This window comes from Mustela nigripes, chromosome 6 (genome assembly GCF_022355385.1).
Source record: "Mustela nigripes isolate SB6536 chromosome 6, MUSNIG.SB6536, whole genome shotgun sequence".
Lineage (NCBI taxonomy): Eukaryota > Metazoa > Chordata > Mammalia > Carnivora > Mustelidae > Mustela > Mustela nigripes.
In genome coordinates, this window is record NC_081562.1 from 76,921,017 (window position 1) to 76,940,150 (window position 19,134).

Consider the following 19,134-nt stretch of genomic DNA (forward strand, 5'->3'; position numbering starts at 1 on the left):
CATCCTGTGAAGCTAAGGACAGTTCCCCAAAACAGAGGATTACCTGGTCCTCATTGTCAATGGAACCAAGGTTGAGAAAGGCTACTCTCAAGGAGGGTGAAAAAAGAGAGACTCGGGAATAAAGAGACGAGCTACTGAAAGGTTTTAAGCATGATGTGTTAGAAATAAAGAGGAATTACATTGTTTTGAGCAGATGAGAGTGCTTAGAACAACAACAACAACAAAAATTTTAAGAGGCTGGCTAAAACATTTTCCAAAATAGTGTGGATAGTAGAGGATGATAGATATCATGTGTTTTGTGAATTTAAGATTCAAATTGTGGTGGGCAGTGGAAGAAGAAAGAAACATGTAAAACATATATAGTCCCCTGACATAGTTCTGTGACCTCCACAAAACTCACAAAGGCATTCTACCTGTTGCCACATCCTTTCTCTTCTCTTATGAGTAATTGACTATTGACTTCTTTTAGATCATTATACTTCCTATGTGCAGACCATGTCAGTAAGGGTTCTTCTCTAGCATAATACCCAAGTATCTAGCATAAAACATAAGCATCCATTGATTTCAGTGATAGTAAATGGATTAGGACATAGAACAGCAAGTCTTTGTTCTTCAGAAATGAATTGGTTTGGAAGAATCTCCAAAAATTCATTCAAAGTTAAAGTCCCCTTTGTTGTACCTAGCACTCCTTCCATACTCAAACATCACTGCAGTAATTATTGTGGCAAAATAGGGGACATATTTAAAATAAAAAGTGGGAAAAATAAACATGTAATCTTTTAGTATCTTAAGAATTTTATAATTTTACATGTGGACTTTGATGTTTTATTTATGATATCACACTAGAAATACACAATTTCATCATGAGCTGGCATACTCCAAAAAATCTATCTAATTTTTTCACTATGATTTTAAGAGTAGAACATTAGCTAAACATCTGGAGTATTGTTCTGGTCTGGCCTTTAATGGATTATATGACCTTGATCAGGACAGTCATTCTGAGCCTTAGGCTTCTCATATACCATATGAGGAAGTTGAGCCACATCAGAAGTTTTAAAATAAAAAGAACAATATTTTCGCAGCAGAATCCATTCTGCAAAGAGAATTTAAATCAGAAGCCCAATAAGTAAAAAAGGTGAGGTTGCTCCGAGTAAAGAAATTGTGTGTGTGTGTGTGTGTGTGTGTGTGTGTGTGTTCCGTCATGAGGCCTCTCGTTTCTTCCTATTCCACAAAGCTTCCCATCTGATCCCTTCCTTTTACAAGTGATCCCTGAAGATCTTCAAAACCCCAAGGCTAATGGGAACGCATGTAAAAACCATATGAATTAATATCCAAGTTTACTTTCAATTCTAAAATATTGGTTCTAAATCCAAGGCTTTGATGTTTTTGTCCATCAGTGAATGATTACAGAAAATGTTCTCCTTTTTGAACTTTAATTTAAAATTGTCCAAATGATCAAAATTGGACTCCTCAGCTATCAAAGTAGCCAAATTTAAGAATATTCAACTTTTCCTTTGATTCTACAAATACTTGGTGATCTCTTAATAATAATTCTAGGCCACTTTCTTAATTTACCTAAGTTTTCATATTTATGATGATATTACTTCATTTTCAAAATATTTTTGAGTTGTACATTTAAAAATATTTTTCACATTCAGGCAATCTTAATGCTGAAACATTACTTAACACTAACTTGAATATTAGGTAATATTAGGAAATTAGTGTTAATTACATTACTTGTGAAAATGGTTTTGTGATTACGTTAGAGAATGGACTTTTTGGGAGATTCTAATATTTGAGGAATGAAGTATGATAATATCAATGATTTGTTTTTCTAGGATTCAATAATAGATGGACATATTGTATATAGAGACAAGGAAGGATAGAGCTAACTAGCTAGCTAATTAGATACAGCAAACTGGGTAAACTTACAAATTTTTAATCTAATGCCTGTTATTCAGGTGACCATACTATTCTACTATTTTTCCCATTTTCTTATGTTTAAACCTTTAAATAGATCACAAATTTAATAATTAGATATGTAAAATGATAACATTGTATTCTTTCTGCTATGAGAAGCTACCCATCTTTACCTACCAAACTTAAATCCCATTGTCTGTTTCATGAAACAGTATCTTGGAAACAGTTCAACCTGGTTAAACCAGTAATATGTGCTGACTGTGGAACCTTCCAGTAGCCACTTCACTGAAAATCTCCAGTTCCTTGTCTTTCAAATGGAAACACAGTGATGCCTGGGTGGCCCTGTCAGCTGAGCTTCCCATTCTTGATTTAAGGTCAGGGCATGATCTCAGGGTCATGTAGTCATGATCAGGGTCATGGGATATGGAGGGCTCCACACCAGGGAGGAGTCTGCTTGAGATTCTCTCCCTCTTGTTCTGCCCCCCCTCTCGCATGCACGCATTCTCTTTACTCTCAAATAAATAAATACATCTATAAAAAATGCAATAAAAGGGAAGCATAAGTAGTATCTCCCTGAGCATTATAAAAGTTGAATATGAAAATGTAGGTGAAGTAGCTAGCACATTGCCAGACATCTAAAAGAAACCTAATAAACTAGATCAGGTATTCCCGCGAGTTTGGGAGTAGAGGCCACAGTGGCAGCAGCAATAATGCAAGTAGCAGAAGCAATTTTCATAATAGTATTACTAGCAGCAGAAATAGTCTGTCAACAGCAACAGTATTAGCATCAGGGGTGGTTGCTGTTAATAGTAGTAATGCATCCTCCTCCCTAAAATAGGATTCAGAGCTAGCTCGCAGAGCTGCAGTTAAGAACAAGTGAGTCTGCACACGTAGAATATTTATTTATAATAGTCCCTGGTACCTCTGAAACCCTTGCTAAGTATTTGTTGTAAATCGTGTTGGTGATGCTGGTGGTGAAATTTTCAGTTATTCCTTCTTTAACCCAACAAACCAAAAGTAAAAAAAAAAAATTGTTTTTCATAGATATAACATGTATCAATCATATTTAATAGCTTTTGCTTATAAGTTTCTAGAATATTTTCTTTGTAAGATGTTCTTTCCTTCAACCTTCTATATCTGGCCCTTCCTTCTGAGCTTCAATGGAACAAAAGAGATGCTTTTGTTGATAGATAGCTATTATGAGCCATAAGCTTTAGCTTGACCTTGTATGTAGCATCTGACATATTTCTTTGCTCATTATGATTCATTCAGTTTGTTAATACAGCTTGGTAGGTCAGATCCATTGATACTGCAGGGATGAATTTGTAGAGTTAGTTCATGGGGGAGGGGGAATAAAGGAAGGGGCATTTAGATTTTGGAAGTCTTTTGATTTAAATTTGGGAAATTTCTAAGTGGTAAACCACATCTATACTTTGGAACATCCCTGAGCTGTGCTATCACAATTTCCAGTATGTGATTCAACTCTCCTCACATGAAGGGAAGCGTTTTGTAATTCAGCCAAACTGTGGTTTTTTTAGTGAAAATATAGAGAGCATTCGTATCTAATTTGTGGCTAGAATGTGCTGAGGTCCATGATCTTTACTTGCTTTGTAAGCGTTCTGTCGACCACTGAGAACCTCAGCTTCTCCTGAGGTATGGAAAGAGCTATTACCATTTATAAAAATTTCAGGAAAGGCTTTATATGTACACAACTATATTGGAAATAATATAGTATGTTTTTCCTTTTGCTTCCCTTCTTGAGATATTTTCGTGTCACCTTTACTAAATATAGAGCAAATAAAAATAAGGGTTAAAGTTGCTGATGATTACTTTACACAAGTAGTCCATCATTACCTACCTAAGTCCTAATGTTTAAAGCAGAACTGACATTTAAAAGTACTTTAGCAGTGAACTTTTAGACTAGTTTAATTAAATGTTTACAGAGTTTATTTGGAAGATTCAATAAGTATAAATTTAATGTAATATTTTAAGACATAAAATAATTTGTGTTTTTCATTACATATGAAAAGTATAAAAATCATGACCACATTATTCCTCTGAGAATAAAATAAGTGAATATGTAAACAGCAATGTGTTTTAAACTGAGAGTCTGGGGGGGAAAGGTACCAATTTTATTAAGAAAAAAAGAATATTAGGTGTATAGAATACAGATATTTTATAAAAGGCAATTATAGTCTCACAACTTGCTTATTTTTATATTATTTTTCTGCCCTCATTTTTTTTTTGTGAGGAGTTAAATTAAAAAAAACATTTTAAATTTCTGAAGTGTTTTATTTTTTTAATTTCAGTCTAATCACATGACTTCTTAAAATAGTGTGAATTTAGCAACAGGATTATCTTTCACTTAGACATAGGAAGCAACCAAAAAAGTGAGTTCACATAATGAAAGCATATAATAGAACTAAGTGCTTTTTACTTCTATGCAAACATTATTTTCCTCAAATATAACTTATTATCTTTGTCATAATAACTTCAAAAGGTTTTACTTAGTATCTTTCCATTACTGAATATTTAGTGTCACAATGCAGTGCTAATTAAGAAGGTGAAGACACATTAAAAGCAGTGTGTTTTAAAAATATACAGTGTTTAAATTATTTTATTTTTTCTCACTAGAAAATTACTCAGAAATATGTGCTAATTAGTCTTTATGACAGCTCAAGAAAAATGTATTATTACCTTCACCATATACACACATTTATTCTCTCCTTGCCTCAAATATTTTTTAAAAATAGTTATAAATAATAAAATAATATTTCTTTACCGCCTCCCTTGGGTGAATTCTATTAAGTAAGGCAGTATGAGGAGTTAGGCCAACTACAAAGGGGCACCATCCCCAAGACCATCTTCAATTCTGAAATGAACTACAAGTTCCAGGGGTTGCCAAAACCACCCTCAGTTTTGATTTGCTGGAAGGGACTTCAGAACTCCCTGGAAGCTATTATATTTATGGTTACAGTTTACTACAAAAAAAACATACAGATTGAAATCAGCCAGCAAAAGAAGTGTATAGGGCAGAATCCAGGAGAAATACCAATACAGAGCTTTCATTGTTCAGTCTCTGTAGAGTCAAGATGCGTTACTTTATCAGCTTAGGTGTGTGGTAATGTGTGCAGAGTACTGGCAACCAGGAAAGCTCAAACCTGAGCTTTGTTGTTCAAAGAGTTTATTGGAACTTAATCTTGTAGGCATGATTAATTGATTGCCCAAATGGTTAATGTCAGTCTCTAGAGTGACTGATACCACATGACCCAAAGCCCCTACCCTAAGTCACTATATGGTTTCAGACCCTAAGTCTAAAACTATACAAGTGTCTTTAAATCATGTTGTTAGACTATCCAGTATGACCCACGATACCCAGGCAAAGAAACACACTTTAGATTACCTTCCAGAGGCTAAGGAAATAACAGACCTCTCTTGGGGCAAGGTCAAATTCTTTACAACACATATTACAGGTGGCTGGAAAACTTAGAGGTTTTCCTTCTTTTATATGTTCACTGTATTTTTTCTAGAAATTTACACATCATTGCTGAAACTTTTATTTCCTCATGAAATTAGTTCATAAATAGTTTAAAATTTATTATTATTGGCAGTTTATCTCATGTATATAGATACCAATAGTTGTTCACAATTCAGTTATTTTATCTTATAACATTGTCATTATCTTGCCTGAAAAAATCATACAAAATTACTAAAAGAAATTAATAAAGACATTTTAGATAATAGGTATTTATTAATTTACTTGCATAATGTTTATTTGCTGAATTCCTCCTTTATGTCCAATATTACAATAAGTAATTTGTATGTAATAATAAATAAAACCAAGTTCCTCCCTCAAAAAATTAGTCTAGTAGAAGACTTTATATACACATATAAAACAGGGATACAATGATAAACAAAGCAGGCATGTTTCCTCCTCACATAAAACTTAGAGTCCTCTAGGAAGACCAACTTTAATCCTATAAGCGGTCAAATATTTTATTGCAGCTGAGATATATTATATGACATAAGGTAAAAGGTGCAGTGACAAAATATAACAAGAGAAAATGGAAAGTTTTGCTTGAGGAAATGAGTTGGTATGGGTGAGTGAACAGTGTTTACTTAGGTGAATGTGATAAGAGTGTGAGAATACAAGGGGATCACATTCCAGGAGAGGGAATACCATGGTTAACCAGAGATGGGAGAGAACAGATACGTTTAAGGTCCTATAACGGGAATGTTCTCCTGAAGAACCAAGTAAACAATATGGCACTAGCTGAGTTGGAATATTGAACAGAATCTAGAAAATGGAGCCAGATTGGCCATGTTCCAGGAGGAGGAAAAATTTTAAAGCTTTCAGTAAGTTTTATTTTTATAAAGTGGGGTGATTTGGTCCTATTGGCATTTTTAAAAGGTCACCCTGGATGCTAAGGAGAGAAAAGAATAGAGTAGAACAGCAGTGGAGGGAGTGAGCAAATAGAGAATAGTAGTTCAGTGAGGGATGTTGGTAGCTTAGAAAAGGAAAGAGAGAGGAGTGAGGGAAGGAATAGATAAATTCAAGAATTTATGATGGAATTATAAGGAGCTTGAAGAAGAAGAAGGTTGAGAATGTCCTCAAAGTTTCTGGGAAGTATGTTGTCATAGATGATTAGAAAGTTGGATAAGTGGGAAAAGGTCAAATCCTATCAGAAGTCAAGTAAAATAAGTTGAAGAGGGGTCCGGGACCAGATTAAAATGAATTGAGGAGTAAGAGATAAAGAAATGGAAAAATATATATATATATCTCAGAACAGAAAGTCAGGTTTTGAAGAATAACTATTACCTGATCCAAACAACCATCATAGAATTAAACAACTTAACATGAGGAAAAAATAATAATAATAATAATAATTCTCTGTTTCTAAGAGCAAGAAGAGAAGAGCAGAGAGAAGTAGGAGATGGGAGCTGGTACCAAGAAGGGCCCTGGGAAAGGTCAAAGTCACTGAGAAATCCCTAGTATAAATCTGTCCAACAGAAATTTAAGAATAAAGATATTCAGTGAATGGTAATTCTCAATGGTGATTTTCCTTGCCTAGTGGGATACAGCCAATTCCACCATCTTCCATTCTGTAACCTTACTAGGGAGGACTTCGTCTCATTAGGTTTATGACAAAACAGGGAAAGGGCTGAACTTCTTGTCTGGTACTCCTTGTGTGACAAAGAAATAACTGACCATTGGAAAAGAAGGAAGGTATTCTCCTACCCAAGGAATCTGCAGAAATCTTGGAAACCAGATTTTTTAGTCAATCTAGACCTCAAGGTACAGAAAGACCCCCAATTGATATTAAATTGTATAACCTCTACCTACATTTTTACTAAGACTGGTTAATATCAAGGAACAATATGTGTGGCCGTGGGCCAGTTCTTTATATGGAGATGGTAGCATTCTATTACAACCAACTGGATCTGTCTGCTCAGATTATAACTAGCAATTACAGGCATACCTTGTTTTACTGCATTTCACTTTATGGCTCTTTGCAGATAATGTGTTTTTACAAATTGAAGGTTTCTAGCAACCCATTGTTGAGCAAGTATATTAGCACTGTTTTTCAAATAGCATTTACTCGTTTGGTGTCTCTGGATCATATTTTGGTAATTCCCATAATATTTTAAATTTTCATTATTATTATATTTGTTAGATCTGTGATCTTTGATGTTACTATTGTCATTGCTCTTGGGTGCCAAGAACTGTACCCACATGAAACAGCAAACCTAATAAATGCTGTGTGGGTTCTCACTGCTCCACTGACTGGCTCTGCTGACTTTCTTTCTCTCCTTGGCCCTCCCTATTCCCTGAAATACAATATTGAAATCAGGCCAATAACCTTATGATAGCCTCAGAGTGTTCCAGTATAAGAAAGAGTTTCACATCTCTCATTTTAAATCAAATGCTAGAAATAATTATGCTTAGAAAGGAAGGCATGTGGAAAGCCAAGATAGGCCTGAAGCTCGGACTCTTAAACTGAACAGTTAGCCAAGTTATGAATACAAAGGAAAAATTCTTGAAGGAAATTAAAATGCTACTCCAGTGAACATAAGAATAATAAGAAAGCAAAACAGCCTTATTGCTGGTATGGAGAAAGTTTTCGTGGTCTGGATAGAAGATCAAACCAGCCACAACATCCCCTTCAGCCAGAGCCTAATCCAGAGGAAGGCCCTGACTCTATTCAATTCCATGAAGCCTTAGAGTGTGAGGAGGCTGCAGAAGAAAAGTGTGAAGCTTGCAGAGGTTGATCCATGAGGTCTAAGGGAAGAAGTCATACCCATAGCATAACAGCGCAAGGCGAAGTAGCAAATGTTGATGGAGAAGCTGTAGCAAGTTACCCAAAAGATCTAGCTAAGATAATTAATGAAGGTGGCCACATGAAACAACAGATTTTTCAAAGTAGATAAACCAATCTTTTATTAGAAGATATTATCTAGGACTTTTAAAGCTATTTAAGTCTACACACACACACACACACACACACACACACACACACACACACAGGGCTCCACAACTTCAAAGGACTGTCTGGCTTTCTTGTTTGGGGTTAATGCAGCTGGTGAATTTAAGTTGAAACCAATGCTCATTTACCATTCTGAAAATCCCAGGGCTGTTAGGAGTTATGCAAAATCTACTCTGCCAGTGCTCTATAAATGGAACAGCAAAGCCTGGATGACAGTACGTCTGTTGAAGACATTTTAAAGTATTCAATGTTGTTAAATATTTTAAGCCCACTGTTGAGACCTATTGCTCAGAAAAAAAGTGATTTCTTTCAAAATACTGCTGTCCGTTGACAATGCACCTGGCCGCTAAATGGCTCTGATGGAGATGTACAACAAGAGTAAGGTTGTTTTCATGCCTGCTAACAAAACATCCATTCTCTAGCCCATGGATCAAAGAGGAATTTCAACTTTCAAGCCTTATTATTGTTTTAAATTTATTATTGGAATACAACTGACATACAATGTTATATTAGTTTCAGGTGTACAACATAGGAACTCAACACATTCTATACATTACTCAATGTTCACCACAGTGAATGTAGTCACCACCTGTCACCATACAACATTATTACAATATTATTGTCTGTATTCTCTATGCAGTAGTTTTCATCTCCATGACTTATTTATTTTGTAACTGGGAATTTGTATCACTAAATCCCTTTTCTATTTTGCCCACCCCCCTCCAACCTCCTCTCTGACAACCACCAGATTGGTCTCTGTATTTAAGAATCTGTTTCTTTGTTGAATTTTTTCATTCATTTTGTTGTTTAGATTTTATATATCAGTAATTTATATGGTATTTGTCTTTCTCCGTGTGACTTATTTCACCTCAAATAATATATCCAAGCTGTAGTAAATAGCAATATTTCCTTCATTTTTATGACTAATTTTTCATTGTGTGTGTATAATATGTGTATCACATGTTCCTTATCCATTTGTCTGTTGATGGACACTTGCATTGCTGTCATATTGTGGCTACGGTAAAGAAAGCTGTGATAAACATGGGGATAAATATTTCTTTTCAAATTAGTGTTTTCACCTCAAGTCCTATTATTTAAGAATTATATTTCATAAGGTTATAGCTGCCATAGATACTGATTCCTCCAATGGATCTGGGCAAGGAACATTGAAAAATTTCTGGGAAGTATTCCCAGTTTTAGATGCCATGAAGAACATTCGTGATTCCTGAGAGGAGTCCAAAATATCAACATGAACAGGAATTTAAAAGAATTTGATTCCAACCTTCATGGATGACTGTGAGGGGTTTAGATTGCAGCAGAGGAAATAACTGCAAATGTAGTGAAAATAATAGGAGAAATAGAATTGAAAGTGGAATCTGAAGATGTGTTTGGATTGCTGCTATCTCATGATGAAATGTGAACACATCAAGAGTTGCTTCCTATGGATGAGCAAAGAAAGTTGTTTCTCAAGATGGAATCTGCTCTTGGAGAAGATGCTGTGAAGACTGTTGAAGTGACAACAAAAGATTTAGAATATTACATCCACTCAGTAGATAAAGCAGCAGCAGGGTTTGTGAGGATTGACTCCAATTTTGAAAGTTCAGTTGTGGGTAAAATGCTGTCAAACAGCCTCACATGCTACAGAGAAGTCTTTCATGAAAAGAAGAGTCAATGAATGGGGCAAGCTTCATTGTTGTCTTATTTTAAGAAACTGCCACAGATACCTCAGCCTTCAACAACCACCATACGCATCTCCAATAGCCATCAACACCAAGGCAAGGTCCTCCACCAGCAAACAATTCTGACTTGCTAAAAGCTCATATGATGGTTAACATATTTTAGCAATAAAGTATTTTTAAATTGAGGTATGTACATTGCTTTTTTTTAAAAAAAGCTTTATTTTTTTTATTTGAAAGAGAGAGAGTGAGCACATGAGTGGGAGAGGCAGAGGGAGAGAGAATCCAAAGCAGACTCCAAGCTGAGGGGAAGGCCCATGTGGGTCTCAATCTCATGACCCTGAGATCATGACCTCAGCCAAAACCAAGAGTCAGATGCTCAACTGACTGCACTACCCAGGAGGCCCTGTGCATTGCTTTTTTAGGCATAATGCCATTGAACACTTTAATATAGTGTAATGTCATTGCAGACTATAATAGTGGTGCAAACATAACTTCTATATGCCCTGGGAAATTAAAACAAATTATTTGACTTGCTCTATGTGGTGATCAGTAACTGAACCCACAGTATCTTCAAGGTATGCCTATATTCTTAACCACATTAATTAAAAAAATATGGCAAACCTGAACACTTTGCAAAACCAGCAGGAAATTTAATATAGGAAGGGGTCACTGGCAAAACCTATGGTAAAGCAGAGCATTAATTCCACATGCAGTTATTAAAAAAATCAAAATTTAAAAAATGTATAAATCTATTATATTACATAAACAATATATTCATCTATTATGTAAAATATTAACCTAACCATTAATTTTTCATCTTTTAATATAGCTGGATATATGTGATTAAAATAGTAAATCAGTGTATTTAGTTGTCAAGAAAACAAAATGTTTGCTTAAAAATTGAGTTTTCCAGGGATGCCTGAGTGGTTGTGTTAAGCATCTACTCTTGATTTTGGCTCAGGTTGTGATCTTTAGGGTCACTGGATTGAGCTTTGCCTCAGGCTCCATGATCAGTGGGGAGTCTGCTGGAGATTCTCTCTCCCTCTCCTTTTCCCCTGCCACTCATTCTCAGGTTCTTCAATAAATAAATAAATAAATTTTCCAAGTTTTTCTCTAGATGAATAGTTTGGAGGTAATGAGCATGGACTTTGATGCTCCCACAAATGAGCTCAATGAGCTTAGTTCAATCATTTGGCTATTCTAAGTCTCACTTTTATCTTTAATAAAATGGACAGAATAGGACCTATCTTATAGGACTGTTGTCAGAAGAGAATGAGATTATACACACACACAAACACATACACACACTCACACACACACTTGCATAGCCCAGAGCCTGGTTCAGAGTAGGCATTCAATAAATATTAGTTATTTTTAGAAATTGCATTGAGATGGTACATTATCTCTCCCAAACAAGAGTCCCTCAAGCCTTCTTCAAAAATACATATATTGAACAAACACTGGGAATAGAGCAGGGAACAAAACAAAAATCCTTGCTTACATGGAGCTTACGTTTTGACCAAAACAGAAAATTGTCCATTTTGACAGTTTCTCACACTTTTAGTATCATTGTTTAATTAACTGTAGTATGTCTTGAAATTAATCAATTAGATTGGCTTTGCAAAACCAAATCCTTCCTAGCCATATACTATTTATTTATCCTCATTGACATTTAGCATGAAGAGTTTTATACCTTGCCATTTATCTTTAAGAGCTATCGATGAGATAGTTTTATACCTTAGTATATCTCTGTATGACCCTCTGACAATAGAAATAATAGAATGTTAAAGATACTTGGGCTGAAACGGTTCTTAATTAAGTCACTCACTTTACTTTTTGCTTGAGATACTAAAGACAGACTTGAAGTAACCCAAGTCAGGACAGAATTAACATGTCTAAAGGAGATGCCTATTAATGGTGCTCATTTTGTTAGGGGAAAAATTTACCTCTTGTATCCTAAATACCATATAATTGATAAAGATTGTAGTGATGTGAATGACTGCTCTTTTTGCTAACAGCTGGATTCCAATGGGGAACTGCTTATCCGAAACGCCCAGCTGAAGCATGCTGGTAGATACACGTGTACCGCTCAGACAATTGTGGACAATTCTTCAGCTTCAGCTGACCTTGTTGTTCGAGGTAAGAGTTTCAACATTTTAAAATTATGAAACCAGAGGTATTTGACTTGCCTAACTATTGTATAATTTTCTGGTAACTCTGATATGAATTCTTATATATTTAGTGTCTTGGTCCTTGAGAACAGCTCCTCCTCCCTGCCCAAGAATGATTTTATGCCAGACAAGTAGTAAACAACGCTGATTTTGTTTGTTTTACTAACTACATATCTTCTAGAAACTTATACCACATACCTCCTACTAAATGTTTGTGTTTTTAAACTTAGTATTTACCAGAAGTTCTCAGTGTCTGCTAATACTTTTCATGTGCTGAGGATAGTGTTTCTTTTTGTACTTTTTATTTTTTTATTTTTTATTTTTTTGGCATGGAAAAAACATACTGATGCTATTTACTGTAACTTGAAGTGTTACATATTTATCGCTATCATTTTAGAATAAAAAAATGTATACATGTATCGTGTTTCTATTTGTTGCTGGATTTTAGGCTCAGGCTTTTTTTCTTACATATAATTGAGGTCAAGCTATAATACCCCCTTATTGGAAGTACAGTCCCCTTGATACTGACCTGTATTCTATAGCTATGTGGCCAGCTCCAAACATCATTCATTCGCTCTTCACTCACTGCCTACAGAGTAAAGAGCACTCCTTTTAGTTAAGTAGCGAAAAGCTCCATGTATCAACTTCATCCTGTCTAAATTTAATCTTTTACCATTCCATGTAACCAACTTCACTGCCCAGCCAGTCCACAAAGACATCCTGAGGTTTCCATCTCTGTTCCTTAAATCACAGCATTACTTCCATGTCCTATCATCATTGTTTGTCGCCCAGATCTTTAGTCATCCTTCAAGGCTAGGCTCCAGTATTGCCAAATTCATGAGTGCTTTCCTGAGGTCCCAAATAGGTGTCCCTTTCTTCAAAACGTTATTAACAGTTAATACTTTCTTTAATGTGTTTTATAGCAATCTGTGATATGAGTTACCTTCCCTACTAGATTTTGAAATTCACATATGCATTTTTTATGAATCCCTAAATGAGCTGAAGAATTCTATTCTGTAGTTTCAGAGCTCTATCACTTCGTGTCCTGTTAAAATTTTTATTTTGTTCTTTTTTTCATGTAAAAATTTTTGTTTTTTCACATTTCATCTACTAGAAATATTTACTGCCTTTTATTTATTGCACAGTTTTTCAGCCAGTTTTTGCACAGTTAAATAATTAGTAAATGAGATGATATCTGTTGGTCATCTTCATACCCCTCTGGATCAATATAATTTCATCCAACCTCATATATCTCCTGCAGTTGCCTCTAGAGCAGTGGTAATATGGAGTCCTCAAGCGTCCATCTGAGGAAATGCTAAAAAGCCCTTTATTCTAGCTGAACATATTCTCCAGCAGGGCAATAAAAGGTCCAGCTGAAGTTTCTTTCTCCAAGTGAACTAGACATTCATTCCATATATCCCTTATGCTAAACTGATGAAAGTTAATTTAAGTTCTATATTTTCATTAAAAGTATTTTATGATCTGGGAATCTGTTATATTCAAGAGTCATCAGAGAAAGGGATTAGTTCACTGTTTTTGGCTAATTAGACTACTAGCTGTTAAGCCATTTTCTGAAATAGCCTATGCATATATTAAATTAAAATTGTTTGCATATTTTAAAATTTCACATTAATGTTACAATAGGAGTTATGTTTAGGATGCCTGGGTGGCTCAGTCAGTTAAGTGCCCAACCCTTGATTTCAGCTGGGGTCATGATCTTGGGGTTGTGAAATAGAATCCCTCTTGTTGGACTCTGCACTGGGTATGGAGTCTGCTTAAGATTCTTTCTCTCCCTCCCCCCAAACCCCTGTCCTCTTCCTCTCTAAAAACAAAACAAAACAAAAACAGGCAATAGGGGTTATGTTACAATGCTTGTACAGCAGTGTTTTCATGTAATTACAATGTGGTAAATTCCCAGTATTCAGAGGGAAGAGGAAGTTAGACAAATACAGTCAAAGAACATCATTGGTATTACCCACACATACGTAGGTAATTACCAGTCATCATAATGCATATTTTTTTTTACAGAAGTAAAACCAATAAAAGAAACTATTGGAGGAATTGTATGGAAATATTAAGTGTCTTCTTTAAGCTTTTTACTTCCAGGAAAAATATTTTAAAAATATAAATATATAACAATATTTTAAAGCAATGTCACCTGGCAAGTGTACTCAGTAGAAATATACTATAACATTTTAAGTCCTTACAGTATAGCAGGATATTAAAATATATATATATATATACAGGTAGATGAAAAGTGTTACTAAGCCCCATTAAAAGCCTACAACTTGTAAAACTATCTCATCGATAGCTCTTAAAGATAAATGGCAAGGTATAAAACTCTTCATGCTAAATGTCAATGTGGATAAATAAATGGTATATGGCTAGGAAGGATTTGGTTTTGCAAAGCCAATCTAATTGATTAATTTCAAGACATACTACAGTTAATTTAACAAAGATACTAAAAGTGTGAGAAACTGTCAAAATGGACAATTTTCTGTTTTGGTCAAAACGTAAGCTCTATGTAAGCAAGGATTTTTGTTTTGTTCCCTGAGAGTATTATATTAAGGATCTAATGAGAAAAAACAGTATTTGTCAAATCAGATTACCAGAATAAATATTAGATAAAGTAGGAGAGGAAAAAGTTTTCAAAAAGATAATGACTATAAATTTTGGAAAATTAGTGAAAATATGCCATCCAATTTTTAAAAATCACAATGAAACACAACAATTAATGAAAATAAATCTGTAGAACATTAAAAACCAATAGAAGTTTATCTAAATTTGTTGGAATCCTGAAGGGACTAGTTTGAAGGCTGGCTATTTAGAGAGCAAAGGGAAAACTATTTTTTTTGCAAAGGCACAGCAATACACTGACCACAGACTACTCATCATTAGCAATAAAGAATCACAAAGTTTAAAAAAAAAAAAAAGTCTAAAAGTAACTGGGAGAGCCAGATTTCACAATGGCCCCCTCTCATCTTACTTTCTGGTATACTAACCCTTGAATAATCCCTTTTTTACACTGGGAGTTGCTGTATGTGCCAACAGAAGTAACACTGCTGAATACTGTTATAAGTCACATCACTTTTGCTCCCTTGGTTCTTGGAACTTTCAGTCTGGAGGAAGCTAGCTGTCATGTCATGAGGACATTTCAGCAGTTTTGTAGAGAAGCCTACATGAGGAGATAAAACAACCTTCTGATAACCAGCGTCAGTTTCCCAGTCATTCAAGTAAGCCACCTAGAGAGCAGATTTCATGTGACTGTAGCTTTGGCCAAAATCAAGAACTCTCCAGCTAAGCCATTCAAGAATTCTTACTCCACAAAAACTGTGAGATAATTTTTATTGTTTTAAGCCACTGGGTTTTGGTCTACTTTGTTATATAGCTGTAGATACTACTACAGCCATGGAACAATGTCTTCAGTATGCTAAAGGAAAGGCACCTGTCTATCCGAAAGTGTTTATCCAGGCAAATTATGATCCATAATGGGGAAAAATAAAGTTATATTTGGACAAATGGTAGCAGGGTTTGTCCCTCAAGAAACTTATGTATAAAGGAATGTCTAGTGGGTAAAATTCAGGAAGAGAGAAAATAATCCTAGAATTAAGTTCTGAGATGTCAGAAAGCATGGTGAACAAAGAAACTAGTAAACATGTGGGTAAACCTAAGCTAAACTGAGCCAAACCAGACTTCGGGATATGCTGTGGTCTGAATTTGAAGGCTGATGAGAATTATAATTTGCCTTCTGATCAAGTTGGCAGTTACTTTTACTTCAGACTTCTAGTAAAATAACAAGTTAGACATATGTCTCTGTATATGTTTGTATATGCACGTGTGTGTATTTTATATGGTTAAAGGTAATGTGTGAAAATGATAATCATAAAATATAGAAGAGTGGTTACCTCTGGAGTTGGAGACAGAAGGATAAGAGTTTATAAACTTGGTACCATAAGCATAATGTATAAGATGAAAAAATGATAAACTGGACCTCATCAAAATTAAAAACTTTGCTTTGTGAATCTCTGCAAAGATGATGAAGAGACAGACTGCAGAATGGAAGGAAGTATTTGCAAACCTCACGTTCAACAAGAGATTTATGTATAGAATACATAAAGAATTCCCAAAACAATAAAACAATCCAATATGACAAATGATAGAAGACATGAGCAGAAATTTCAATGACAAAGATATACAAACGTGAAATAAGCATATAAATGATGTTCAACATCACTAGGCCTTAGGGAAAAGTACCATTTAAAACCACAATGATATAGTATTATATACCTATCAGAATTACTAAAATTTAAAAAAAAGTAGTGATGTGGAGAAAGTGAGTCACTCACACACTACTGATGAAAATGTAAAATGAGACAGCCACTCTGGAAGTGAATGTGGCAGTTTTTAATCCTGTGCTTATCATACAACCCAGTAATATGATAAAAGCCTTGGGCATTTATCTCAGAGATGTAAGAATATCTGTTCACATAAAAATATGTATCCAAATGTTCATAGCAGCTATATTCATAATAACCAAAACCTGGAAAAAAACACATGCCCTTCAATAAGTGAATGGTTCAACTGTGGTACATCAGTACCATGGAATACAACTGAGCAATAAAGGATAAATGATCTGTTGATACAACTTAGACGTATTTCTAGGAAATTAGGCTGAGTGAAAAAATAAAAAAGCCAGTCTGAAAGGTTAGATACTGTATGATTCCATTTGCATAGCAGTCTTGAAATGACAAAATTATAGATAAGGGAAATAGATTAATAGTTGTTGTGGGTTAGAGAGGGCAGAGGAAGGGAAGAAAATGTGACCATGAAAGGATACCACAGGGCTCCTTATGATGAAATTATTCTCTGACTGTGATGGATGAAACTAAAAGTTGCACAGACTAAACAAACATTCAAACACAAACAAAGGCATGTAAAACTAGTGAAATCTGAAAAAGGTTGATGGATTATAGCAAGTAAATTTTCTGGTTGTACTGTTGTACTTCAGTGATACAATGTTATGGTGAGGGATGAGCCAGGGAGATACATGATCTTCCTGCATTATTTTTCACAGTTGCAAGTGAATCTACAGTTATCTCAAAACAGAAAGTTTTTAAAAAAAATCACTGAACATATAATACACTAAAAATATATATTTTTAAGTATTTACAGGCTCTTTTTTTCGAGAATAGTATAATTAAAGAAGAAGTGGAGTAAGGCACAGCCAGAGATAATGTTTGAGCAAGTGATGGCCACAAACTAGCTTCTAAGGCAGTGGGTTCAGTTAATATCCAGACCTGGAAAAAACCAAGTGGAGCTTGTAGCTTTGGGACCAGAGCTGAATTACTGAAGGCAGCAGAGGGCAGCGTGTGTGTCCTGCTTTTTTCCCCAGAACCCATCTTCACTCTTTTTTCCTATGCATTTCTATCTTTCCTTTAAATAAATACTAAATATATTTTTTCTAGTATGATTATGGAGGCCATCAAATTAATATGACATTCCAAAATAACAAAATGTTCAAGCCTGGTTTGGTTTGGCCAATCTTTGTTTTTAATAAGGCCCCAAGATGACTGCAATAAAGTGGTCTCTAACAGTTGTTTGGAATTATCATTCTAGGGAATCCATGGAAAATAGTTTGCAAGTGATATTGTTTTAGTTATTAAATGTATTTTGGAGATAAATTACTTTAGAAATGTGTTTCATAAGATGGTAAGATCCTCTTTTCCTCCAATGTCCTACAAAACCAAATAGAAGTCAATCAGCAGACAATTAAAAAATTGATATTATATGTTTTGCCAGAAGCCACAGAAAGGAGCTCTGATATAAAGCCCATGAGTGTTATGGGAATGGAAACAGCCCAGTTGGGGAGAAGTGCTAAGTCCATGAGTTTTTCCCTCCCCTTCATCATCATTTTAGCACAGGTGAACTTAAAGCTTGAGTCCCACAAAGTAAGATAATTAAGCTTCAAAACCTCTACAGTTTGTCATAGAATGACTCAATCTGACTATGTAGCAACAGTAAGAAAAAACAAAAACATAATACAATGAAACATTCCCCAACTAGAGCACTAATATAAAAATTAAGATAACCTTACAAGAGATTATAATGCCATTCTTGGTATTAGGATAGTTAAAGTTGCTTACAGAAGGTTTTAGGGTAAGATTGTTTTTTTCTACCAAGAGAGCATTTATATAAACTCAATTAAAAATAATATTGTTTATTAGTAAAGGAGGTAACTTCAGAATTAACCTTTTAAAATAGATGTGTGTATAATATGGCCAAAAAGATTTAGAACTCAAACAATGGTAAATTGCCTCGTATCTAAAAAAAACTTTATAATTTAAAACTATTCTAATTCCAAAAAAAGAACCAGTTATTAAACTTCAAATGTTTTTAGGCTTCTTTTTTTCTTAATAAAAGATGTTATTTATTCATTTGACAGAAAGATCACAAGTAGGCAGAGAGAGAGGAAGGGAAGCAGGCTCCCTGCTGAGCAGAGGGCCCCATGAAGGGCTCCATCCCAGGACCCTGAGATCATGACCTGAGCCGAAAGCAGAGGCTTAACCCACTGAGCCACCCAGGTGCCCTGTTTTTAGGCTTCTTAAAAAAAATCCGAACTAAGAGAATTGATATAAGTGTCCTTTTTGTTACTGTTATAATAAATGTTTTATGTCTTAGGTCCCATAAAAACATATTTAATGTTGCTTCATCAAGCAAGCTTTGGCATACATGAAGAGCCTTGTACGAATGTTCTTTAACAAAAGACATTTCTGGAGAACTTAAGCTCTTCAGCTAGAAGAGTGTCCTTTAGAGGGAAAGGTTTTCCAGGATTTATTCGGCAGCACTTGTGGGAATATTTCTGCAGCTTGCCAAACCTAA

General features: G+C 34.9%; 1 protein-coding gene across 3 annotated transcripts in view; it reads left to right on the forward strand.

The window, feature by feature from the left end:
- CNTN1 (contactin 1) overlaps positions 1-19,134 on the forward strand; it is a 353,970-nt gene that overhangs the window by 239,811 nt on the left and 95,025 nt on the right. For all 3 annotated transcript variants that reach the window (XM_059402903.1, XM_059402902.1, XM_059402901.1), the window contains one exon: positions 12,103-12,223. In XM_059402903.1, coding sequence (XP_059258886.1) covers positions 12,103-12,223 — 121 coding nt within the window. The remainder of the gene's footprint in view (positions 1-12,102; positions 12,224-19,134) is intronic.